This window comes from Anastrepha obliqua, chromosome 3, assembly GCF_027943255.1.
Source record: "Anastrepha obliqua isolate idAnaObli1 chromosome 3, idAnaObli1_1.0, whole genome shotgun sequence".
Classification (NCBI taxonomy): Eukaryota; Metazoa; Arthropoda; class Insecta; order Diptera; family Tephritidae; genus Anastrepha; species Anastrepha obliqua.
Genome location: NC_072894.1, coordinates 137,622,820 through 137,650,448, shown reverse-complemented (window position 1 = coordinate 137,650,448; position 27,629 = coordinate 137,622,820). Strand labels below are relative to the sequence as shown.

The following is a 27,629-nucleotide window of genomic DNA, read 5'->3' as shown; positions in this document are numbered from 1 at the left end:
ATCAGTGCACCGAGATGGGAATAGAGCAAGACATACAGACTGACAAATAAGCAAATATAAAAGCCAACAAGAAAACAAGCAGCGAATGTGTGAGTTGATAGATAAACAAAAACAGATATATGTCTGTATGTATGTATGACTGAATATACATGAGTAAGTGTCAGGCTCTGTAGGCTGCAAATGAATGTCGGAAATATCAGAAATGTTTTATTGCTTTAAAAGTAAAATAAAGACCATTTCTGGCAGTCAATTAGGCTTCCTAATGTTACACGATTTTTGAAGAGGGTTAAATGAAAAAAAAACCACGAGAGCACACCGAGTGATATGCTGATATCTGAAATAAAATTATCTGTTTCCCTCGATTTGGATAATGCCTCTCTCTCGCATTTAAACCATTTCGAATCGATGTACTCTTATGAAGAGACAGATATTTGTACAGAGCGTTCTCTGGGAATTGTAAATTTCACAATTTCCATTGTGATCGATACCTACAAATACCCATTTAGTTTCGAGAAGGAGAGTTAAAATGTACCACAAAAAACTCTTCTTTAAATTCTATTATATTTAGAAGTCTGAGGACAAAAATTTTATTAATACATAGTATTTTCGATAAGCTATTCGAACTTTGTCGAAATAAAATTTTACAACTTTATCCCTCCGTAAAAAAAATCAGACTCTCTCCAAGTTGATCCTAGAAACATCATCTTTCATAATTATTTGCGTTTGTTCGTGTTGAGTAAAATTTGTGTAAATTTTTTTTTACTAAGCTTTGCTTAGTTCTATGCTCCACTAAATGTCATCGAAATTATCTGTGGTAAGGGTATTTGTATCAAGGTTCCAATCTTTTTCAATTGTTCAGAAATAATGATGTTACAAGTAGTTACTTTTGTATCCCTTTTGGATAATTTTTCACTAGCCTCTGTTTCTATAAAATAATGCAATTTTGCGATGACAACAAATTAAAACTAACCCAACCTAACCTTAAATTACTCTAACTGCTATTAATTCATACCCCTACGATTTCTGACAAAATTATGAACACACCACTATATAAAAATATAGTTCACATAACAACAAAAACCATACAAGCAGAGTTTCAAACTTTGTCAAAATGAGTATTTCTATATTTTCAAAATTTAAATAGTATATTAAAAATGCTATTTTTTTTTATTTGAAAGGAAGTAAATCATACCATTATAGTAACAAAAATAAATTCACGCCAATTCCCACTTGCTGTTCATTGGAGCATTCAAGTAATTTCCAACAACAAATTACAATACAATCAATTCTCTGACAAGGAATATTTTTAAATTTTACTAAAACATATACATACATATGTACATTTTATAAATTTTCTACAAACTTCAATAGACGAAAAATGTTTGCCTACGAAACGGGTTCAATTTAGCGCTAAGAAACCTACTTCTGAATTAAATTGTTTACCAGTAGCGCAGGTTCTCTCCGCCTTGTGCATGAAAATGTTTGTATGTACATATGTTTATGCAAAAAGTTAAAGTGTGAAATTGCATACAAGACAACAATCACCTGCTGCTGCTATGCCCGCAATTACTTTGGAATCAATACTCTAACAGGCTGACATTACTGGTTTATGTGCCGTTCAAATTCTCTCACCGTCACCATGAAATCAGATACATATACTGATACTGCTGTTGCCCTCAACTCTGCTTTGGTTGCTCTGTCGCGTATAAAGAGCGCTGCTCCAGCCGTTAACACAACTATTACCATTACGTTTACCATTCCCACTGTGCCAATAGAGCGTAAAACCTTTTGACGAATCGACAAGTAAATATTATTTTGAGGTTATATGCAAAGGCCTTTTGCACAAATGTATGTGCAAGAATATAAGTATAGGTATGTTTGAACATACTTACCGATGTTAGGTACACTTCTAATCATTAAAATAGGCACCTATGAACTGAACTCTCGCATACAATTTTTCAGTTTTAAGGCAACTTTTTTGGCAAATGTTTTTTTATTATTATTTGACGAAAATATCTACTTGAAGATTACTAATGTCTTTTTTTTAATATATTACTATCTAAAAAGTTTTCAAAAGGCCTCTTCTATTCGTGATTTCTCTGCTCGACTAACTTGACTCTTATCGATAAGATTCGCCACTAGCAAGTATGCGCCACTTGCTAACGCTTGGCGAAAAGAAGAGACCTAAAGTTTAATTTCTGAGAATTGGTTGTAAGTCTGGTTGTAAAATAATAGAATTAACTTGAACAGAATGAGCTACTTTCAAATCCTTCAATGCGATGCGTAGCAATCATAATACAGGTCGACAAAAAAAACTTTTTTCTGGTTTTCCGTTTAAGTCATAAATTTTGATGTTATGCAACGAAAAGCACCAAATTATATAATATAAAACTTTTGCCGCTTTTGAACTTTGATTTCGCCTGTTTTACGTCGACAAGGCGTTTGATATGAATTCATAAAAACATAAGAAAATAATATAAATAAATAAATAATATTCACTTTTGAACTTGATTTTTTATTTTTGATCTATGCTGCTGTTGTTGTTTTTGTTGAAGTGCTTGAGTATTTCTGTTGAAATAATCCTAATTAGTGACTGGCTCCGTTTTACTACCACTGCTCTGGTGTGATTTCTATGCTATTATTAATCATTATATTTTAATTAAAATGACTCAAAGGCTCCGTAAAAATTTTTCTTACTCTAATTTATATTAAAATTATGAAAAAGCAATAATTATTCTTAAAGATTCGAAAGAAAAGACTCAAAATTTTAACAAAATTATATTTCCCTCTGTTAGTGACGTAACAGAAACCGAAGTTTGATATTCGGAAGCCAGACTCAAAAATTATTTTTCTGGTATTCTCAGTTTTTTTTTTCAATTATTCACAGGTATGGGTCCATCACAGACCGAATTCGAATTACCAACATTTTTTTATTTTTTATTTTTACCTCACCATCCATCGCAGGAAATATTAACAAATGTCTGGAAGTACCCCGAATAACCATAATCAGCTAATCTTTAACTCCAGTTGGAAACTGAAAATAGTTAATATTAGTGGCAGATATTGCTCTCTTTTTTTTTTGCTCTATTTTGTATGAAAATCACTTTTGCTATTTTTTTATTTCTACTTTGAACAGCTGATTAACTGCTAAGCTCAACACCAGAATCGTAATACGAGTTAAAATATTAGCACGAGTCGAATTTTAACACGATAGAAAATTTCCACCGTTGCACACTTTTAACTCGAGTAAACATTTTAACATAATCTAAAAAAAATTGTTTATGCATATGGATTGAATTTGCCCATATCAGGTAAAATTGCATCAAAATGAAGCATAAACGTACTAAAAGTTAGCTTAAGTACACATAAACTAAGAAAATTGTTTCAAACCAAAAAAATAAAAATTACGTGTTCCTATTTCTATGCCCCTAGACGTACTTATGCAAGTATTTACTCTTGGTAACCAGCCACACACCCAGAATAAATCAACCGTACCGAAATTGGTGGATTGGACCACCCGGGCCGCCTAGACCGCCTATTAAATAATGTCCTATTACCGATAACAATCAACAGCCAAGTCATGGTTGGCAGCAACAACAACAGTAACACTGACAATAACATTACAGGCGAAAGTAATAGCTGAAGCGGCAGTTGCAGGAGCAATCGCAATACCAATATAAAGCCGGCGCTAGCCTGTAGCCGCCGATAATGGCTACTGATAATTTCTGCACCCCAAACGAGCGAGCAATTGCACTGCACACAGCAGTTCGCAAATAACATCAAAGTCAGTCTTAATTGAAGTAAGGTGGTATTTGCTGTAAATTTGATGTTTCATATGCCGTTCATCGTTTGCTAATCGTTTGTACATTAGTGACCGAATTTGTGATGGAGTAAACTGCTAATTGCCAATTTAAAAATACCGAAAAAGCTTGAGCGAAGTGCAATGATGTGTTTTACGCACGTACATACATATGTATGCAGCTCTTTTTACAGAAAAAAATTAAATGACAGTGCTATTAAAGTTTTCCATGAACAGCGAAAGCCATAAAATGACTGCATTTGACACTTGATGGCTTTAGCCAATATTTACTACACTTCAGCGACAAACTACAATCGAATATGTTGTGCGTCGCCTACCGATAATGACTCTGTTAATTGTCCACCAGAAAAATATGTTCATCTGTCATTATTTGTTCACTTTTGCATGTGTGCAGTCGCATTGTTTATGTGCAAATGTGTAAGTGCTTTTCGCCAATTTGCATTAAATTATGTCCATCACAAATGTTCATTTTGTGCGCAATATTTTACCATTAATTACATTGTATTTGTTTATTACAATGCCATCAGTCGATGAGAAGCTTTATTTTATACTCATTTAAATCCCACAGCTGATACTGTTGCAGTATTCAGTACGTATGTCTGTAAGCCGTTCACGGATAAAATATCCATTTTTTAACGGTAATCAAGTAGATTAATAAAGCGTTTGTGGGAAATTTAAGGATATGGTTGAAGTTGAGGTGAATGTTAAAATTATTAAACTGTATGCATTAAGGAATTCACTAACTTTAAAGCATAAGTATTAAAAGTATCAATAATCAACTTGGAAGTAGAGGAACTTTAATGATCACCATATACGATGGTAATGGGCGAATCCTTGCGCAAAAAGGGACTAATTTTAGTAACTTTTGGGGTAACTTAGATGAAGAAGCTCTCTAACTTCAGCAACTTTGAGTACAGCTTAGATGAGGCTTCAATAAGTTATACGAAATTTGTCTATTAAATAACGAAACTGATACTGTAGAACATTTCATTTTAAATTAGGCTTTGGCTATACCGAATTGCTTACCGAAGCTTGAGGTAAGAATGGCAAAATTATTCAAATGTATAGCATTAAACGAATATTTTTGTCAGAAAGCATTCGTCGCTCGTTTCACTATCTTAAAAAAAATATTTAACTCTCAGGAGATGCAAAGTTCTACTTTGTACTCACCAACGATGCTCTTTTGAATGACTTTATCATTCCAACGTATTTTGATCACCTCCTCTTTGTTGTTGTTGTAACAGCATAAACAGTCCCCATTCTTACATACGGGGAATGCTGCTGGAGTGGCAATCCTTTGCCGAATATAAATCCGGGTCGTTTCGGTAACATATTTAGAGCCGACTGCCGTGAAAACTTCACCTCCGCTTTCTTCACAATCATTTTTCTACCAAAAGCTTTGCTCAAATGAAGTTGGCCAAACATTTTTCAATTTCGTAATCTGTTAAATTTTTCGATGCACACATTTTGAATGGTCATGATATCGCTGTACAAAACTTGCACTGAAATCAATGTTCGGCACTATTATTGTTTACATAAACTCAACCAGATTGAAGCTCCGATTATACATATGTATGCAAGAATGACAGAAAGAAGATTGCGCCCATCAGAGCGTACGTGACGTTACGTTTGCTGAGTTGAGCAGTATTGCCAACCATTTGCTCTTCGCAATAAATTTAGTGCTTTTTTATACCCAAAATGCAAAAATTTTTAAGTTTCGTGTTTTTTTCTTTTTTTTAATTTAAAGCTACCGAAACTTTAAGTTAAAACACAAACTATATTATTACAAAAAAAGGTTAAAAAAGGTCACTCTGAGAAGATTTTAGTGCTAATGAAAATTTTTTTACTCTTATAAAATTTGATAATTTGAAAGTGCAAATTTAATTTTTGGCTCCATTTAAGGTTATGCCAAAATATTAAATGCTCCCTCTTAACTCTTCTTAAGATTGAAAACCTTTTTACACATTTTAAAAAGCCTTTGAATTTATTAAATGCGAATTAAAACCATAGTGTAATCGTTTCTTCCGGTCATCAATCCTTAGTGAGACATAGGACATTAAGAGTTATATTCATTGTAAAAATAAACAAGAAAATACCAGAAAATACTAAAGAAACCATACTGACATTTTTACAAAAAGAGTACCTTATCTAGTTACATAACTTCAAATATAGCAAAAAAGTCGTTCCCTTAACAAAAGAGTCTCGGTTAACAAAAAAACCTCATAAACTAAATTGTACATAAGCATAACACATTTATTTAAAAATACGCACAATTTGTCACGCATACAAAGTTCTTTAAGTGATTCAATAAAAATTTGTTGGGTTATTTTCTTTGAATGGGCATTTTAGTGCGTTTTTATATCCAAAGCTAGGCAACACTGCAGTAGCGAGAGAGAGATTTGACTGCCGAAAGCAGAAGAACACCAACAACACCTGCAATCGCGGGCAATGCCACCAGATGCTAAGTTACCACCAACTAGAAAAATGTCATGAAGAAAGAACTAAAACCCCGAGACACAAAATAATAAAAATAACAAAAAAAAAAATGATAAATCAAGTTACGAAAATGGTAATCTGGCCATACTGGAGCTAAAATCACGTAACTAGTTGTCAAATTCGCTGAGCGGAAAGTAACGGGACCACGATAGGCGCCACCTCATTATTCTTTCCATCATGATATGTATGTATAAGTATATGTTCTTAACCTTAGTGAATAAATAACTGATTGGCTCTCGAGATTTGCAAACGGTCAACGGAATGTAATAAAAGTAGCGGGTATTGCATCTAGTACATTAAACAGTGCACTCTCCCAATGTTCTCTCACTCTTCTTTGTACATAGCTTTACTTAACATTGTATGCACACAACAAGCACATAAAATTTTAGCTGCTCAATAAATTAGTCCCTTACTCTAAAAGAAGAAGTGCGTTTGATTATCATACATGCATGCATAACAGCGTGCAAAAATGTTATCAATGGCAGTCGAAAAGATTAACATTGGTCAGGTAAAGAACAAAAAGGCTCGAAAGTTGTTTAAAATGTGTAGCTTTTGTTCAGTCATTGGATACTTCAATGTGCATAACTTTAGAGGATTTCGAAGCTATTACTTCTGGATGAATTCAACGATTTAAAGCGAAACTCAGCACTTTTAATAATATTAACAGGAAATGTACATAACATATACTGCAAGTATACAGTGAAAAGGGATTAGTTCAAATTTATTACCACTGTATAATCCACTACTGCATCAGCTTCAATATATTGGGCACCAAACTTACACCCAACATTCACAATACATATCCTCTAAGCGTTTCCTAGCCTTCCAATGATTAACTATTATAATCCTGTCATTTATCCAAGAAAAAAAAATGCCTTGATTGACAAGCGTTGTGGACATAATAAATCCAAGTCGGACTGTCCACTTCCCCCCAAACGAATCACCTTCAAATTTTCTTATTTTTCACTTTCTCTTTTTAATTTTCATCTCCAGCGAATCAAAGAAACATGACCTCAAAGTAATGCATTGTAATCGCAAATAACAGATGTTTTCTGAATACAATACGAGTACTTGCCGTATTCAAATGTTGCCTTTTTCTCAAATTTAAGCCAATTTCAGCTACACACATAGGTACATGTGTACATTTGCTTCGCGCACTCCGATAATAGATGTATGCCATCAGGCTGCAGTTCAACCCATTCAGTGAGCAATCAATCTTGTCTGACAAATCTCAATGCTTGCGAAAGCTAAACGATGAGTAGAAACGAAAATTGGCTTGGCTGACATGCAAAAGGATAAATGCGAACAGATGTTTATATGTATGAGTAGCTACGAGTGTCTATGCACATGTTTACGCACTTTTATAAAAGCACGAAACGCTTACGAAGCCATAGGTACATACGAGTATAATTTCACATACTATACATAACAACAGATGTTTTGTAGATTGAAAAAATATGTCTAAAGTAGATAACAACCCATTTAAGCAGCCAAAAGTCCTTTGACTCAAACTATAGATGAGCACATACTCTTACATATTTACATACATAAATATGTCGTTACGAAAGCGATACTTTCCTTTACAATTTCCTTTTGCGGTGTGCAAAAAGAAATTTTCAAAACAAAACTTACAATTTACGTCTCAGTGCATTTTTCTGATGTCTTTCATGACCCTCGACTTTCATGCGTTTGTATTTTGATTTTTAAAGTTCAACAGAGTAACAGGAAAAATGGAAGTGAAATGAAATTTAGCAAATCATTGAACTGCGTTTGAAAAGAGAACGCATGAAATATGTTACACTTTTTCTTTTACTTTGCATATGAAAAGCGGCTTGATGTTTGAACAGCAAAGTCGACGTCAGCCTTTGAACTAATATTGCGGGAGAATTTAGAAAATAGTGAATTCATATGCGCACATACATATGTACATGTACACATGTGCGTGGAATGTGTGTCGATTTGAATACCCGCATGTGCATAAATGTGCGAGTGTGTCACTTTTGATGAAAGAAAATTGGATTTATATATTTATATCTGAATAAGGTTAGCGTTGAACATACCTAAACAAGGATTAGAGGGGTCTAACAAGAATTCGAAAAATATATTGCAGTTGAATAAACAGCATAAGCCCATCATTTCTCTGCTTTCCATTATTTTTTTATTTTTTTTCATTTATTAGTGTTCAATATACCTACTTAATGTAGGTACAAAAATTTCGATATAATTTTTAATTTGCATGGCTGCGAGCTTGTAATAATGGCAAAAATCAATTACAAAGATTTATAATAATCCAGTATTAAAAGTATTTTCAAAGACTCCCCGGAAAAGGCGAAAAGATGCATGGGTTTACCAACACTAGCGCCACTGCACCATGAAGACTCTTATTCTATTGACTCTACTGTACTCCGGCTGTCTACAAACGCCACCAGGCCTATATTCCATACCAAGTAACAAAACATTTTCGGTACTAAAAACCAAGCCCTATGGAAGAAGAGAATTTCAAAGATGGGCAACATCGAATTTCGAATTCAACATTCGAAAGACCTCATTAAACGAGAAAAGACGAGAGCTTCTTGGTGATGAAACGTGGTGTCTCCAACATGAACCTGAAACTAAGCGTTAAAGGGCCGAATGGAAGGCCCCAGACGAGCAACCACCCAAATAATCACGTTTGGAGGAGTCAAAAATCAAGTCGATGCTCATTTGTTTTTACGATTCCAAGGGAATTGTCCACAATAGGTTCGTGCCAGCGGGCCAAACCGTCAATGCATTTTTCTATCTTGGCGTTTTGAAGCGTTTGTTGCATCGCATCCATCCAATTCGCCCTGAATACCACGAAGGAAGAAGCTGGCGTTTATTGCATGATAATGCACCACCTCATCGGTCCACTCTTGTGACTGATTTTTTGACCAGAAATCGCATTTTAACCATCAATCACTTACTGGCTCCCTGTGACTTCTACCTATTCGGAAAATTGCATTTGGAAAGGAAAACATTTTGCGTCCGTAGAGGTCATCCAAAAGACTTGTACCGACATCCTGAAGGACATTCCGGTCAATGACCTGAAACACTTTTTCGAAAATTTTTTAGATCGCGCAAAATAGTGTATCGAGGTTAGATGGGACTATTTTGAATAAATAAACTCGATGTTATCAGAACAAAGCTACTGTCGTTTCTATTTTAGCTCAGTCTTGTTTATTTTGGACTTCACCTTATATGTATGTGCGTATATTTTGAGGGTTCAGATTCGTATGCACATTTTATGTCAAAATTAAAATAACTCATTCAACCAGTTAAATAATAATTCAAGACAATGAAGCGCAAATATGCAGCGCAGAATTTTTTACATTTTTCAATTTTTTTTCTATAAAACATCACGTTCAAAACCACATCCCCTCATATCCGACAATTTTTCACTTTTTAATTTTTCAAATATTTTTCTACGAAAAAATCGCATTCAACACACTTTCACACCCCTACATATTCTAATAGGATTCTGTGCTTTACTGCTCTGGCTTTGCAATCAATCAATAATATGGCATGCTTGTACTCATAGGTATAGACATACATATGTACATATGTACATATATATGTCACTAAATGTGCGCCTGTGCCTAGTACTTGCTCGTTATAGGTTGGTACAATAGAAATATAACGACAAATCTATTCTACGAATGCCAACTTAAGCGGTATGTATTTGGAGTTGAGCACAAGGGTAATCAAAAAATTGTAATCTTAAAATGGCAGTCATATCCTAGCGATTGCAACTTAAAAAAATACGAAGTTATAGGCAGATACCCTGCTTTTTATATCAGATCTATCAGGAAATGAGATGGAAGCGACGAAGGTGGCACATTTTCAAATATGGGTACTACGTATAGAGAGTTCTCTAATACGGACGATTTTGACACCCTTTGGCGCTGTGTTGTTTTGGAGACGTACATATGTTAACTATATTTATTCAGTTGCTAATGCCAAATCACCACCCAATTGATGGCGCTAAACTTTTTCTTGGACGAGCACAAAACGAAGTACCTCCTGTTATCAAGCAAACAATCAGCGCACTCGCGTATCTACATCCACGTCACTGTTAACAGTTGTAATTTCAAGGTCGCAAAAGACTTCGTTTGTCTAGGAACCAGCATTAACACCGATAACAATATCAGCCTTGAAATCCAACGGAAAATCTCTCTTGCCAACAAGTGCTACTTTGGACTAAGTAGGCAATTGAGTAGTAAATTCTTCTCTCGGCGAACAAAACTAACACTCTACAAGGCTCTCATCACGCCGTCCTCACGTGAGGCGCAGAAATTTTGGCAATGACAATATCTAATGAGACGTATCTTGGAGTGTTTGCACGTTTGCGACGGTGAGTATCGTAGGCGATTTACGACGACATAGACATAGCGCAGCGAATAAATATCCAGCGGCTTCGCTGGCTGTGTCATGTCGTCCGAATGGATACAAACGCTCCAGCTCTGAAAGTATCCGATGCGGTGATAGCTGGTGGTAGCAGAGGAAGAGAAGAGCCTCCTCTGTGATGGAAAAATTAGGTGGAGAGGGACTTGGCTTCACTTGGTGTGTTCAACTGGCGCCGGTTAGCACGAGAGAAAGAAACGACTGGCGCGCTTTTTAAACTCGGCAAAATCGCGTAAGCGATTATCGCGCCAATTAAGAAGAAGAAGAAACTTTTTTTTGTAAGATTTTCTGAAGTCGAAAACTCAAAGTCAAGCAACCCACGCCGTTGCTCAAATTTAGCCAGATCTATGCAGTAGAATAATTGCGGATTGGACCTGTAATTTGAATTTCGTTAATATCTCGCTTTACTCCAATTTCGCTTTTTTTATTTACTTTTACGTTCACATTTCCTGTTTTTTAATAATTATTATTATTTATTAATTTTTTTTTTTTTCATTTCAACCCGCTCTTATTAGAAACCCCTATATGTATATAAGTATATCATAATTATTTTACATATATATTTTTTATGCATATCAGAATTTTTTAGTGCGTATGAAATAAAATTATTGTTGTAACCATTATATATAAATAATGGCCATCGTAGCCGAATGGGTTGATGCGTGATTATCACTCGGCAGTGCGCCGGTTCGTTTTTCTTTAATCTTTAAACTTCTTTTTCATATTTTTCGTTTTATATGTTATCGAATAGTCAAAATAGCACACTAACACTGGTTCTTTGTGAGGTAAAAAGGAAAAAGAAAAAGTTTTTTTCTAAAAGCGGTCGCCCCTCGACAGGTATTGACAAGCTTCCGCGAATATTTCTGCCCTGAAGAAGCACCTCATAAAAACTATCCGCTCGTAAACAGATATTCCGAAATCTTAGAAAACATATCCGCACACTTTTCGTTCCACACTAGTTTGCATACCATATGTACCCAGGTAGATGTGCACACAAATTTGAAGGCATGCTCCGATTTTTCACCAACCGTATTGGCAACGCAATCACCAGCAATCAACTTGCAAGGTATTGAAATGCTTTGACTCTTGGATGCTTCTACACAATGTGGCGCGATTTAATACAATTTGTGTACAACTCTGAATACCCGCACAACTGTCCATATTTACACTCACATAGCACCCACACAAATAAATGCATAGGTGAACTTACATTAGTATGACTGTAAGCGCTTTCAGAGATAGTTGGATCACTAACGGACTCGTATATAAGTAGATACATTAATGTGTATGTATCGTATGTCTTTGCAACACTCTTGTTCATTTGCGACATTTACGACATTTGCGATTTTCACCGTCACTCTTCTCTTTTCCTTCCTTCGTTACAGGTGACTGCTGCCAATCATGTATGTCCCGCATCCCTTATGCCACATTAATAGCGACACTTATGTGTCTGCTTGGCGTTGGCATATTCTGTGGCACAATGTATCGAGGCGCCTCGTTGACGGTGATTATGATGGATCAAGTGTTTCATTTGCATCTAATTTGGTGAGTATCTACTTAGCAGTATATCGGTATTTGTATGTATATATGTATGTAGATTTGTTTGCACCGCCCTGCTAATGTGCTGACCATACGAAATGGTCCACCAACATTTAGAAGTTATTCATTTCAACCCAACCTAAATGTGACAGAGTGTCAATGTACGTTAATTACAATTTCATCGTCATCCCTCAACCGATGGTCCAGGCCCTACGTTCGATGTATGTAGGCACAGAGCGCTGGAGTAATGTGCAGCTGTTGATTACATTCTTGAGTGTAAGAGTAGATGGATGCGGGTAATACGAGTACCTGCATACATAACTACATGGATACTTTTACATACATACTCGTATGTGTGGATGTGTGTAATATAATGTAATTTACAAATTGCTCCAAATTTCTCGCAAATTTACTCGCCTTAATTGATTCAATATGGAATTTCAGAAGTATTAGAATTATGTATGCCATATGAATTCAAATAATTGTGCCGAAGAAGGCTCTGAAGTACAAGGCTTTTAGAATACAAAATATGCTGTTCACGAAACCCGCAGATAGTCGCTCAATGTTGGAGAGTAGATCTCAGTGATTGTACAGATTCATAAGTAAAAATACTCTCAGCTGGTCGTCAAAACATGACAACTGAGATCACCTGATTTCAGAACGTTCTTTTCAGCAATGTTACAGATTATTAAATTATTATTAAATTTCAACAAAATTTCAAAAAAAAAAAATCGTACAAATTTAGATAATAAAAAATTAAATTCATCAATAAAAAATATTATTACAGCTAAGAAGTCTATTAAAAATATTTGTTATTGTAAATTTTCAAAGTCAAATATTTCATTTTATATTTTTTGGGACTCAGTTGTCAGTATGACATATGAATCATTTTTGTTTTGTTTTGTCGCTGAGCCAAGAAAAGCAGAAACTTGTTAAGCGTCGAGATTTGAAAATTTTTAGCTACAGAAAAAATGAATCAGTTGAACGAAAATTAGGAGATATGCGAGTACGAGTATTAGGTTAGGTTATGTTAGCTAGGCTGCTTGTCTAAAACAAGACACTCATTCAAGATCCTAACTAAGCTGCTTAAACCACTTAGATCTTTTTAAAAAGGTACCCAGGGCCGCCAGTAAGACATTTTGCGAATTTCAAGGAAATAATCGCAATATATTTGGCATGGTTTCTTTGAAGTGCACGACATGCCCAGAGGAGAAGTTGTACCGACTCAATTTCTTCTTCATCTTCACAACTCCTGTAGAAGTCATTGTGAGGTACACCCATTCTATTTGGGTTAATTTATAGCTTACAAAGACCAGGGTTTAGAGGTTTTAAGAATTGGGATATCTAAGATATTTCGAAATTTCCAAGCACCCTTGTGTAACCAAGAGCCTTCATCCCAAATTGAGGTTCGTTTGAAGTTAAACAACCTAGTAGTTTTATGGATATTTTAAAACCTTACACCCTTCAAAACCATCTCGATATTATGAGATAAAGTACTATTGAGCACCTTACATTTTAAAAGTCAGTAGCAGTGCACTGTTACTATAACGAATGTAATAAAGTGAAGCTTAAGTTTTTCTACTCAACTCACTTTTAATATACGTTCTTGGCTTTTTGTAATTATTCATTAATTATAATTCATTGGTATAAGACGGATAATACATAATTACATACATACATTTATGTATAGACATTTACACAAAAACAAAAAAAGAAAACACAAACTCGAAGAAGGGATATCTCTGCCACAAATATTCGTATAACCAACTCTAATTGCACATTCATTTCATTTTGCAGGATTGAAGCGATTCAAATGATTTTTGTCATAATTGCTGCGGGAATGGCAGCGCTTGGCTTTATGATACTCTTCGTTGGTTTCCTCGCAACTGGAGCGACACGATACAAGGTCTATCGCGCGTGGCGTTCACGAGTGGGTGGGCGCATCTCGTGCGCAGTGGTAAGTAAAAGGCAGAAACTAAAAAACAAAATCAAAAAAGGAAACAAAACTAAAAAATAAAATAATGCTCGCCAGACAACTAACCAAGCGTTGAAAGAAAGCAGTAGATGGCATAGATCTAATGCATACACCCACATATACATACACATACATTAATAGCATCAAATAATGTGAATCGAATAAATGACTTGAATAGCAGGAAAGGGGATGGTGGTGGTTGTGGTGGCTGAGCGCCAACTGGCAACTAAAAAGTACAAAAAACTAAGTGAATGCGACATTTTCACTGCACTAACAAAGTCTCATGCACACACAAACACACACTCGAATAGAGAGAGAAAGGCGGTTATGTAGTTACAACAATGAACTGACTAACGGACCACTGAGTACTGTGACTACACAAAAATACTGACGTCGACGGCAACTACTTATTGACAATTAAAAACGCATTTCGCCCGCGAAAAGTTTCAAAACTTAATTAAGCGTGGATCAAAGACAAAAGAAAACTGCAATTGAGTGTTGTCTACTTCAAATTTTTTTGTTAACTTTTTTTTTTTTTAATTTTGTTTTTGTTACAATGCTGTCTAAGTATTACAGTAAATTGAGACGTTTATAATTTTTTGGAAGTTGACAAGTGCTATTATTGTGTGCTTTGCAGGTATTATTATGTTTAATACTTATACAGATATATTTAGAAGCATTGTGTGTATGTATCTATTGTAGTTCTTTCAACCTGGTGACGCAAATGTAAATTTCTCGATTTAATTAAAACTATCGCCGCCTAGTGATCCAAATTGGCCAAATAAACATCCTTGAATCATCTCTTATCTCTTTTAACTGCAGTCATCATACAAATTCTTTTCTGTTGTATGTATTAAAGATCACAAGAAATTTTTGTTAAAGAACGGGTTAACACTAAAGCACCACAATACGATTTAACGACATCCATTTTTACAGATGACTTTCTATTAAAGTGCATTATATAATATAAAATTCTAAATTTCTTTGAAATTTAAGTGAAACATTCATCTCGTGCTATTATAATTACTAGTATTCAAAATTCGACCAATAAGAATTCTCGCTTTAGAATAATAGGTTTTTTAAGAATTGTATGTTTCCGTTGATTCATTTATTTTGTACACACGATATAAGATTTTAGTTAGTGAATTGCCCTTTCCAATACCTTAGGCTTTTCGCCTTAAATACGGCATTCATAATTAATGTACTATAATTAATGTACTATAACTGTACTACGGCGGCCGCCATAGCCGAATGGATTGGTGCGTAACTACCATTCGGAATTCACAGAGAAAACGTAGGTTCGAACCTCGGTGAAACGCCAAAATTAAGAAAAACATTTTTCTAATAGCGGTCGCCCCTCGGCAGGCAATGACAAACCTCCGAGTGTATTTCTGCCATGAAAAAGCTCCTCATAAAAATACCTGCCGTTTGAAATTGGCTTGAAACTGTAGGTCCCTTCATTTGTGGAACAACATCAAGACGCACACCACAAATAGGAGGAGGAGCTCGCCAAACACCCAGAAAGGGTGTACGCGCCAATTATACATACATACATAACTGTATGAATTTTCACTACCTTAGCATAAGCGGCTCCAGAGAAAAGCGATACCATACGAAGGTTCCAGATTATATGAGAGGTGTTACGTGTTACCTTTCCCAATATTCACCACTTTTCTCCATGGGGCATGTATTGGCACTTGGTGTAGCTGTATCAAATTTCATTGTCTTAGTGTTTATGGTTCCGGAGAAAAGCGATTTGGAAATTTCAGTTTACATGGAAGGTGCTACGTCCCATTTTTCAATACCTAATATAGGGTTTCCAAACAGGGGTGTTATTTTGATATTCAAAGAAAAATTCTATTTTTTATATAAATAAAATTTCATTATAAAGAAGAAGGTATGCCGTTAATAGTGGAAAATAACATCAGGAAAATTACCACCACGACCACGCTTACAGGACAATATCCTTTTCATGAAATTTTCCATAACCGAATTGCAAAGTGGCTGCCCTATGTCCTCGATAGCCTCACGAATTTCGTCTTTGAGGTATTTCACGTGGTCTCAAAGAAAAAAGTCACAAGGTGTTAAATCACAAGATCTTCAGTGGCCAATTGTGATCACCTCTTCGAGAGATAACTTTCAATGGTTTCGTTGCTTGTGTGGCACGTAGCGCCGTCTTGTTGAAAATAAACATTGTCCAGATCAATACCATTCAAACCATAAAAAATCGTTAATTATCTTATCATCTCTCAAAATAACACCTGTTATTGGAAAACCCTTTACTTTTTGCCTTAAGTACGAAATTCGCAATTTATGTAATTGTATGAAATGTCAGTGCCTCAGTAGAAGTGGTTCCAGACAAAGCTATGTATGTATATGAAGGTTTCAGTTTGTATGGGAGTTGCCCTTCACCAATATTTACTTTTACCATATTCCATAGGTATTGAAACTTTGTGTAACTGTATGAATTTACATTATCTTAGCTTTTGTGGTTCGTCAAATTTCAGTTTATATTAGAGGTGCCATACCCCTTTTCCAATGATTACCGCTTTTCACTTTTCCCTAACTTAATTGGTTTCATTAATAGGAAGTTATTTCCTTCAAATCGGTGCATTTTTCATTGAATTCAGCCGAACGGAAACACAAAAACGGGATTTAAATATTTTGTTGTGACGCATTTATAAAATATAATAATGTATATTAGAATGGTAAAAAAAAAAAAAAAAATTTTCTTCTCGCTACCCACTGAATTTATTCTATGGTTTCAATGAATTCCCATGAGGAAAAAGGACTCTTCCGTAATTTTGTTATAAAATGCTTACACATCGATATTATTTAACCTCCTCTTTTGATTTCCTTTCACAAAAGTACAAAAATTGAGAAAGATTGCGGGAAAAAAATCCATTATTTTTGCGTACAATTTTTGCGCAAATGGTTTCAAACTGTTATGCTCGATCTTTAGCTCCTGGGCGATGCTACGACTACTTACATGCCGGCCGGCCAACTTCGATTATTTCTGTGATTTTATCGACATTTTCGACATTACCGACGTTTTATTTAACATAAAAAATGTCTGAACGGAATCGACGAAACCAAAATTGCACGTAATTAGATGTTACAGTATCGACACCACAAACACCTTTCGGTTTTTATAAAGAAAAACTGTAAAATTTACCGAGTTTTCTCTTTGTGTACCTCCATTGTTAACATCCTGTAACGCACAACTGAATGGAGCAACAAAAAGCAGCAAAAGATTTTTTTTAGTGTGAAATGTCACCTTGACAACTTTAAATTGTTTGATCGATACTTTAAAATAAGCAATTAAAATACTTATTTTTTTACTTTGATCTTAACTCATACTAATTTGTTATTTGTTTCCTTTACAGTTTATGGGCATCACATATTTGCTGAACTTCGTTTGGATATTAATTCTATGCTTCTTAGTCATAGTCACTTTTATCTATACGATGTTCTGGAACATGTGCTCCAGCGTGGAACGTTCGCTGAGTTGTATTGATTTAACACAGTTTCGTAAGTAAAAGTACAGTGGCAGCGCGATAACTCGTAATGCAACAGCCCTCCGAAATATTATTATACGAGTCGCTATTTTCGAGTTAGCGGGATTATGAGTTTCAAGTGAGATTACGAGTTATAAAGCACTTTTACAAAACCAAAAGCAAAAGTACGGGCAACACATTTTTGCGATTTTTTACAATTTCCACAATTCGTAAGAGCTATAAAGCATTTTTGCCAGTCACGAACGACTAGAAAAAAATTAGGGAAATTATTCGGCAGGGAAAATATACGAGTTATCAAAGGGATTAAATTACATATATTTTGTATGAGTTATTAGAAGGGCCGAAATTTTGTTACCAGTTATCGCGATTTTCAATTTATAGAGCTTACGAGTTAATGCGATTCCACTGTACCTAATAAATAAAAGTATTTATTTTAGAATAAAGAGCATAATTTTTTAATATAATAATAATTTTCCGCCGCGCGTGAATATCGCCCCTTAGCAGGCAATGGGAAATCTCCGAGTTTTTATTACTGCCATGAAAAACAAAACCATTTCCCATAAAATCCATTAAAATCTCTCCATTTGTGGAACAGCATCAAGACGCACTCCACAAATTGGAGGAAAAGTGCGGCCAAACGCCTAACACAAGTATATGCGCCAATTATTTTTTTTTTTTTATTTTTTATTTTTTTTTTAATAATTTTCCTATAGGATATGGTTTTGAATACATTGGAAAACCTTTTGCAGGAAAAAACTGTAATTTACCATTAGCATATTGAGCTAATCCATCATGGCAAATTTTTTAGTTTAGACTCAAAGCAACATGAAATAAGTACCATATCAAATAGGATAAAATCCTTATTGGGAAACTATTCAAAAATTGTCCCATTTAGGTCAGAACTATCAATTCACTAGCTTAGCGGGGAATTAGCTACTTTTTACACCCGAAACTTCAATTCGTCCAGAGCTCAGGATATTTATATATAATACCCCTAAATGCATCATCAGACCACCAAAGCCATCGACAAGCCAATGTAGACGAGGGCTTCTGCGCACTAGACCGGGCTGTATACTGGAGTGGTAGTCTGGAAAAGTCTGAGTCGTTTCGGTGCGTAGAGGAATGTATACTGACGAGATCCAGGATCAAATACTACTGCATCGAACAGTTTATAGATAGGCATTAAACGACATTAATCTGGAGGTTCTTCCGAAACTCCCGACGCATGAATTCTGTCATCGGAGTCCAACCACCAACCGTTAGTTACAGACGGAGAGCTTTAGCTGCCTCGGGAGACGTAATATTGGCGCAAATACGTTCCAAATATTGTAGCAGGTCAAAAATGACAGAGAGGAAGATTGCCCCTTCCGAATTCGCCGTGACGTAAGAGTCCATCAATAAACAAACAAAAGGAAGGGAAAGAAGAAGAAGAGTAGGTGAAAGCAATGGAAACAACCAAACTCAAGAAATTATATGCACACGCACATACTTTCTAGCTACGGCGTCTTCCGCATAAAAACGCAAAAAAATGCATTTGGAAGCTTTATTTTTGTGCTTTAACAATAAACAAGCGGCACATCGTTTGGCTTAATTGTTTAGTTTTAATCTCACAAATCACAATGAGCAGTAGCAGGTTAAACTCCTACCTATCCACAATCGACCCCAACATACTCGATATTTGTTCGACCAGTGAAGGTACACCGCACGATACTAACCACCTATTCGCATGCCCTCTTAAATCCACTCACCTAACACATCTCTCCTTTGGACCGAAGCCATAGCATGTTGTCTGGGCATAGAAATGAGAATAGATGATGACGATCGTTGACTACACCGTACTGGCAGGGCTTGATGAACTGCTACAACAACAACAGGCAAAAGTTCCAAAATTGCCTCATGCTCATCACATATTTAGTTTAGTTCTGGTTGGAATTACTGTGACCAGTTATAAGGTGACCGGCCTTACTCTATTTACTTCACTCCATTCACCATATACCCCAATTTTGACAGTCTAAGTACTGAATACTTTAAGATAACATTCAGGATGATGATAGCTGCTATAATTGAGCGGGTTCGAGTTCGAAACTCACTGTGGGCATGAAACACCAAATTATAGAAAAATATTTTTGTAATAGCGGTCGCCCCTCAGCAGACAACGGCAAACCTCCGAGTGTATTTCTGCCAGGAAAAAAGTTTTTCTCAGGCTTACGCCATTTAGAGGAGGCGTAATACTGTAAAATGACCGCTAAATTTTCTGTAGCATAACATTTGTAGATCTCGACTCTTCAAAATCTTGTGTTTCATCAGAAAAGCAAAATGCGTACGTCATGTGGACAGTGCCTCACGTGAATGTTGGGTAAAAAAAGGGTAACCGGTGGCTGAAAAAACATTAAAAGGAAATGGAAAAGAATTGTAGCTCTTTCTTTTATAAACACAACAAAAAACACTTTTTATTATTTAAGTTTTTTACAACATACTCTTACATACATATATAGATCCTATATCACTATTACATTTTCTTGCCTCTCTTTCAGATTTCATGTTCCCGCCCAATACCAAACAGGAGGATATGAAAATTTGCGATAAATATGAGATCAAAGCTTTCTGTAAGGATGGCGTCGAAAATGCCGAAGTTATGTTCATACTCGCCACATTGGCTGCACTGCTTGTCATATTGAGTTTGGTGCACTATCTCATGTGTTTGGCAGCCAATTATGCGCACATACGAGATCATGAGAAATTCCAGGAACTGCAGGAAATACAAAATCTAAATGAGCTGGAGTATAGCGCAACATCAAAGGATCGCTTCTAGGACATATTTCAGAAGATTCATTTTGAGCTGAAGGAGAAGTGAGCGAAAGATAAAACGAAAAACCAACAAACAGGCACACACAAACACAAACAAACAACATATACACTTCAAAATAAAAAATTAATAAAAACAAAGAACTGATTAAAGCTAACAAAACAATGAATACTATAGAGAATGAAACTTTATGCAGAACTCGAGAAGCTGAAATGAAAATGAAATTATATGCTGAGAATAAAAGAATGGCTTGCAAAAATAATGAATTTTCAAAAAAAAAAATATATGGCAATGTATACAATTTGCGTGCACTTACTCCTGAATACATAAATGAAGTAAGAAATTGTACGCATTGATTCTCGTACAAATCACGAACACAAACTTGTTGAAATGTATATTATTTTGTTTATATAAGTTGATTAATTTAAGATTTTGAAAACATGAAGTTCATATTTTTAGTTTTAATTAAAACTTCTTTATTATTATTATGTAGTAGTAGGTGCACACACCTACATAGTTTCTTCTTACAATCTCAATATTGGAAATATATAGTTGAATTTTACTTTATTTTTCAGAAGTGGATATTTTTTTTTAAATCATAAGCTAATATTTTCATACATTTTTTCTAAGTGCATCTTTGGCATGCAAATAATAATTTATAATATTTTTTTTAATTTTTTTGCTTATTTTCACTCTATTTGCTTCTACTTAGATTAGAATAGATTAGATTTGTGGGGGGTTGGACAAGTCCAAGCACTCAGTCAGGAGACCATTGTACTACACCCGGATAGAATTCAATAGAAAGAATAGTGATAGATAAAAAGTGGGTGGTAAGACGGATAAATTAGTTTGAGGTCACTCTTCCACAAATCTCTTAGATTCATTGATGAATCTTAAGAGATACGGAAGAGGAAGAGTATGAACTTTATCCATACTCAGTATATCGCAACTCAATATCCTAAGTCTGATCCTGGAAAACCCCAGACAGCTACAGAGAAAATGCTCTGCAGTGTCATCATCCTCAAGACAGGAAAGGCATATCGGGCTGTCGACGACTCCCATGGCAGCCATATGCTGACCACAGGCGTTGTGCCCTGTGATTACACCCACCAGTACTCTCAGGTTTTTTCTGCTGAGTTTTAAGAGAAAGGTCGCTATTTCCCTGTTTAGTTCTTTCACAAAGCTCTTGGCTACTCTGCACGAGTTCAACCCAGACCAACGTCCTCCATGAATAGACCACATGAAGTCGTCAATCCATAGTTGAATCGATGCAGAATAGACACCTAGATGGGGTTCAGTGCCTAGTGGCATACTTGCAGAGCCTTCATTAGCCAATTTATTACCTAACTCGTTCCCTGTAATACCACAACATCCAGGCACCCAAATAAGACTAACTCTGTTGTGTTTTGCAACACTGTTCAGTTTTGTCCTACATTCACTGACTAATTTCGAAGAGCAGCGTGGGTTAGCAAGGGCTTTCAGTGCAGCTTGACTGTCACTATAAGTTACTATACTTACACTGCCTCTGCTAACTATACATTTTTTTCTCTATTTGTAAACTTAAATTGGTTTTTTAATACATCGTCTGTAAAAGCCAATAGTTTCCTGGGAGTATCATGAATTGAATTTAAAACGGTAACTACCATTCGGGAGTGCGTATGTATGTTCGAATCTCTGTGCATGAAGCAGCAAAATGATAGCAAAAGTTATTTACTAATAGCGGTAACCGAGTGGGTTCGGACTCGAAACTCATTGTGTACATAAAAAAGCAAAGTACAGAAAAATATTTTTCTAATAGCAGACGCAGGCAATGGGAGATCTCCAAGTTTTTTTATTACATGAAAAATCTCCTCATAAAAACCATTAGCCGTTCGAAGTCAGCTTAAAAGTGTAGGTCTCCCCATTTGTGGAACAACATCAAGACGCACACCACAAATATGAGGAGGAGCTTGGCCAAACACCTAAGGGAAGTGTTCGCGAAAATTATTTATTTTACTTTTTTTTTATTATGAGTTGAATTTTAAACCCTTGCAGATTATACTTTATATATATTATAAAAGCTTTTTTATTAAATTTTATTGTTGCAGTTTCCCTATAATTTTCATTATTAATTAACGCTTTACTAGTTTTAATTTACATGCGTGGCTCATTTATAGTTCTAAAACTTTGCAAATTCTTTATATATAAAGTTTTTGCAAATTTAATGCATAATTTTAGAAACGTTTAATTTTGTATTTACTTAAATTTATTGATTTAATGAATGTGTTCACTGAAATGAGATTTCATTTAAAACTGTATTAAGTTGCACATCTGTGTACTTTTGACCAAACTACGAGTTGTAACGACTTAACACTTTCCACCCACTAAGCACCAAATTGCATGGTGCTAACTAATAGAATATTTAAACTATCAATCATTAATGGCTACAGTTTAGAGAATATTTGTCAATTTTTTTATTAAAAATATTTAATTTTTCTCCTCAAAAATGTTCCTCACAAAAAAACCGTCTGCCATTCGGAGTCGGCGTAAAACTGTACGTAGGTCTCTCCATTTGTGGAAAAACATCAAGACGCACACCACAAATAGGAGGAGGAGCTCGGCCAAACACCGAAATAAAGGGTGTAAGCGCCAATTAATTATTTAATTTTTTCTGTGAAAGTTTATGATTTATTGATCTAAAAGCAAAATCACTGGGTTGTTCTGTCAAAAGTTTACAGTTACATTAAACTAAATAACATTTAATTTAATTTTTAAACCTTAGTTTAAGAGAATTTATTTGTGCATATAAATCCACAAAAAATGCCAAGAATTAGCAGACATATCAGTTTGATTTTTTTACTTTAACATTCCATGAGCAACAACAAACAGAAAGTAACTCACTCGTAAGAGCTTCATTGTTGTTGCTGGCATACGTTTGCATCACTCCTAGTTTTATTTAGTTTTTAACTCATTCAACATTTTGTTGTTAATTAACTATTGTATAAATTAAACAATATTTTTACTATATTAATTTACTTGTATTTGTGTTTTTTTTTTATTTTATTTTTTACTTTCCTCATATACAGTTTTCAGCACTTTGTATTTAATAAAAATAAAAACAAAAATTCCACAACGAAAGAAAATCACACTTTTTCATACATAAATTGGTCATATAAAATAGATTTTTTCATAAACAAAAATAAAGGGTCTTTCAAAAGTAACGCCTGGATGTCAGTAGTGAATAATTCTTGGGCGATACATTTTTTTATGTTATCTTTGACATTTGTCAAGAAGGCAGATGTACAATTTCACGCGATAAAACAATGCGTTAAAATTATAAAAACTTAATGTGAATTATTTATTACTTTTTTATTATGGTTCTGGTTCTGTGCAGGATAGCAAAAGGACTGGCAAGACAGGAACTGTACGATCCGCTGAGAGTATTGCTGTTGTAGCGCAAAGTGTTGCTGAACAACCTACACCAACAACATCGATATCTCGACGTTCTCAACAATTAGGCATTCCATTCCATGAAACGGTTTCAGTAACAGATTTAATTCAGGAGCAATAGGTTGTTATCCTAGGGTCCTAGGGTCCTAGGATCCCTATCCGCACGATGAGGCTGCCATCTTAGATTTAGCTGGTGGGAGCAGCATTTCGTTTTTCAGCCGCTTGCTACAAGACAGACACAGTTTTGGAGGCGGCACTTCCTCGCCTTATAGGTGGTGGTTTTGACCTTGTAACTTTTTTTAAGATTGTAAAGAGCTCACAGCCTACTACGTCCGTATCCACCACCCGTTGCTTGCCCGGGACTATTTATTTGTTAGGAAAAATTGATTCTTAGCTTACCTCTATATCTGAAGGCAGTTCACTATCCACAAGCTGTGACCCGGAATTTTTAGAAATTGACAAATTTCTCTCGTGGACCCAAATTAAGACGAAAGCGAGAAGTAAACAATATTGGAAAGCATTTGTTACGGCACTATACGCCCAAAGACGGCTTGAAAGAAACTAATTATAATTCCATGAATCGACTGTTTGGCGTATTTTTCTTGTGGACATACCCTTGGTGGACATTTAAATGATGCCATTTTTCACATTTATCATTAACAGCCGTATTTTAAATGAAAATAGTAAAAATTGAAAAAGAATCTAAATTTTTCTTCTTCTTAATTGGTGTGATAATTGCTTACGCGATTTTGGCCGAGTTTAACAAAGCGCGCCAGTCATTTCTTTCTCGTGCTAACCGGCGCCAGTTGAACACACCAAGCGAAGCCAAGACCTTATCCACCTGATCTTTTCAACGCGGAAGGAGGTTTTCCTCTTGCTCTGCTGCACCAGCTGGTATCGCATCGAATACGTTCAAAGCCGGACCGTTTGTATCCATTCGGACGATGTGACCCAGCCAGCGTAGCCGCTGGATCTTTATTCGCTTTACATTTTTGGATCTTTATTCGCCTTACATCTAGGCGCGTCTTTTGAAGAACCCTTTTGTAAACGATGGATGTGTGTATGAACCGTGCCAACTCTCGTCACAACCCGGCCAAAATTTATATACATATATTTATACATTAAAGAGCCGTCCAACTGTAACTTTACAAGGGAGAAACGAAATATTTTGGAAAATGAATTTATAAATTTTACAAAAAAAAACTTTTAACACATTCAGTTATTTGTAAATGACTTACCAGTAAATATATTTAATCGTTCCGCTTTTGGCTTGAAGCACCAAATTTGCTCTTAACCCTTACTCATACATATTTTCATATAAATACATGCACACACACACATAAGCACGCTTTTTGCGCATCCTTGCTTGTTGTTAAGAACTCAAACACACCCAAAAAACGACATGCAAACAAACTACAAATATCAAATACACACATACACATTAGCTCATCTATATGACAACACACAAGGCAATGTACAATCGATAGTTTTATGCTCAAAATGAATTCTTCTGAATTTGCATATAAAAAACACAACAAAAACATGCAAGTATATAAATTGCGCCAAAAGTTGTATTGAAATTGGCAAAAACAACAAGTAAACATTAAAATTGCATTCAATTGGAAATTAATTGTTATCAATGCAAATATACATACGTATACGCGCGTATATATGTATAGTTTTATAAATAAAAGTTTATAGTTGTATTGCCAAGGTGCGTTCGCAAAATGCAAATATAAGTTAGAAAAATACACACACACATGTACATTCATATATTATATATAGTATGGATGTGTGTTTTTGGTTGTAAAATTTTGTAAACTTTCACATTCATAAATATGCATGCATACATACATACATAAATCGACGAAATATGCAAAGCAAGCAAATTAGCATATCAAATCAACGATTAGTCAAAAGTAGCAAAATATGTAGTAATAATATAAGAAGCAGTTTAATTGCAAATAAAGCTCTGTACATACATACATACATACATATATACATATTTTATAAATATATACATACATAATTCTGCAAAATATTTTAAATTTAATATATGCGTGTAACTGAAAACTGAAAGTAGTTACCTTAAAAATACTCTCTTGAATTTTAAACTGTAAAGATAAGCAATACATAACAGGTAATCAATACAATCAAATAATACATACATAAATGTTAAGCACAGTTGCCTGTCCCTACAGATAAGGCCACTAGCGCTGAACTGGTGTACTTGTAGTGAGTTTAGAACCATGACTAGTTCACGTTCCCACTGTATGTAAATTTTTCACACCTAAATGACCCAGAATTTTTGGTTTGGAAAAGCTTAACAGTTTCTAGTAAACCATTTATTTTTATATCGGTAATATTAGTTTGGAGGAAAAAAAATTCATTTTTTTTTTGCGTCAACTTTATGCGCAAATGGTTTAAAACAGTTTAAGGGCTTCTATACAGTTAGAAGACCAGAAAAGGCGAATTTTTCAAAATTTTTTCTGAGAAAACTTTTAAATTTATTGATCTAAAAATTTGTACACATATTATGTTATGTTTTAACTGTATTTTAAGACTTAGTATTAGTAAAAATATTTATTTGGAAAGGAGCTACAGCTGATCTCCGTGAGCTCCTCTCAAAAAAGACGTTATGCGTTGACCACTATATTTCCGAAATTAAAAAACCAAGATTTCGTTAAAGTAATGTTAAATCTAGTAATTAATCGAAGGAATAAGCAAAATAAATTTGTTTAAAAAAATGGCGGTTTCTAAAAAAAATTGTTTTTTGACAAAAAAAATCGTCCTTAAATTGTTTATAAAAAAAATATTTATCGGTGAGAAAAAATTACTAAAAAATATATTTAAGACGCTTGTGTTAAAATTTGGCACTAATCGGTTTAGCCGTTTCCGAGTAATGTTGATCACCGACTTTGAGAACACCATTTTGAGAAAAACGCGTTTAAAGTTTAAAAAGCAATTTCAAGCACTCTGAAACGCCTTTTCAAATTTGCATGTTACTTCGAAAATATATTTACCGGAACGATATTAAATTTTCTGTGTGCATTCTTAAATATATGCGCATTAAAAAAATAAAATAAAATAAACGATTTTTTGAAAATTCTAACTGTATATAACCCCTTAATGATCGATCTGTGATTCCATTGATACTTTTAACATTTTCTTTAACATCAAAAATGCGTCAACGGAATCGACGAAACCAAAATTGCACGTACAGTATCAACACCATAAACACCATTCACAATTTCAGCGGCCTGGCTTGCATTTTCGCCTTTATCAAAGAAAAACTGTTAAAAGTACTGAATTTTCTCTTTGCTGATTTTTTTATTGGATTTCTTTTCCCCCACTTTATACCACCTGAGTCACCCTACAACAGCTTAATTACCCAATGAGCACTTCCTTCGTAAGCAATCACTTCGATCCCACCGCTACTACATCTGTCCAGTTTGTGATTCGCATTTTCCGCCGATCAGCTGTGACCTCATCAATCTGTGACCTCATCATCAGCGTTTACTTGGCCTCCCTTGTTGTCCCTCTGCGTCCAAACGGTAGTCTATGGAAGGCTATGCTGGCAGCTCTGTTTTCGGGGGCCTTCTGTCCTTATGTCCTGACCATTTGCAG

General features: G+C 34.9%; 1 protein-coding gene across 9 annotated transcripts in view; it reads left to right on the top strand.

The window, feature by feature from the left end:
* LOC129240140 (neuronal membrane glycoprotein M6-a) overlaps window positions 1–26,024 on the top strand; it is a 110,580-nt gene extending 84,556 nt beyond the window's left edge. For 8 of the 9 annotated variants that reach the window (XM_054875696.1, XM_054875694.1, XM_054875691.1 and 5 more), the window contains exons 3-6: window positions 12,121–12,280; window positions 14,072–14,231; window positions 17,636–17,780; window positions 20,302–26,022. In XM_054875696.1, coding sequence (XP_054731671.1) covers window positions 12,121–12,280; window positions 14,072–14,231; window positions 17,636–17,780; window positions 20,302–20,579 — 743 coding nt within the window. In that variant the 3' untranslated portion in view covers window positions 20,580–26,022. Of the gene's footprint in view, window positions 1–12,120; window positions 12,281–14,071; window positions 14,232–17,635; window positions 17,781–20,301 lie in introns of all 9 variants that reach the window. The other variant, XM_054875697.1, reaches the window with a different exon arrangement.
* Window positions 26,025–27,629: the final 1,605 nt, after the last annotated feature.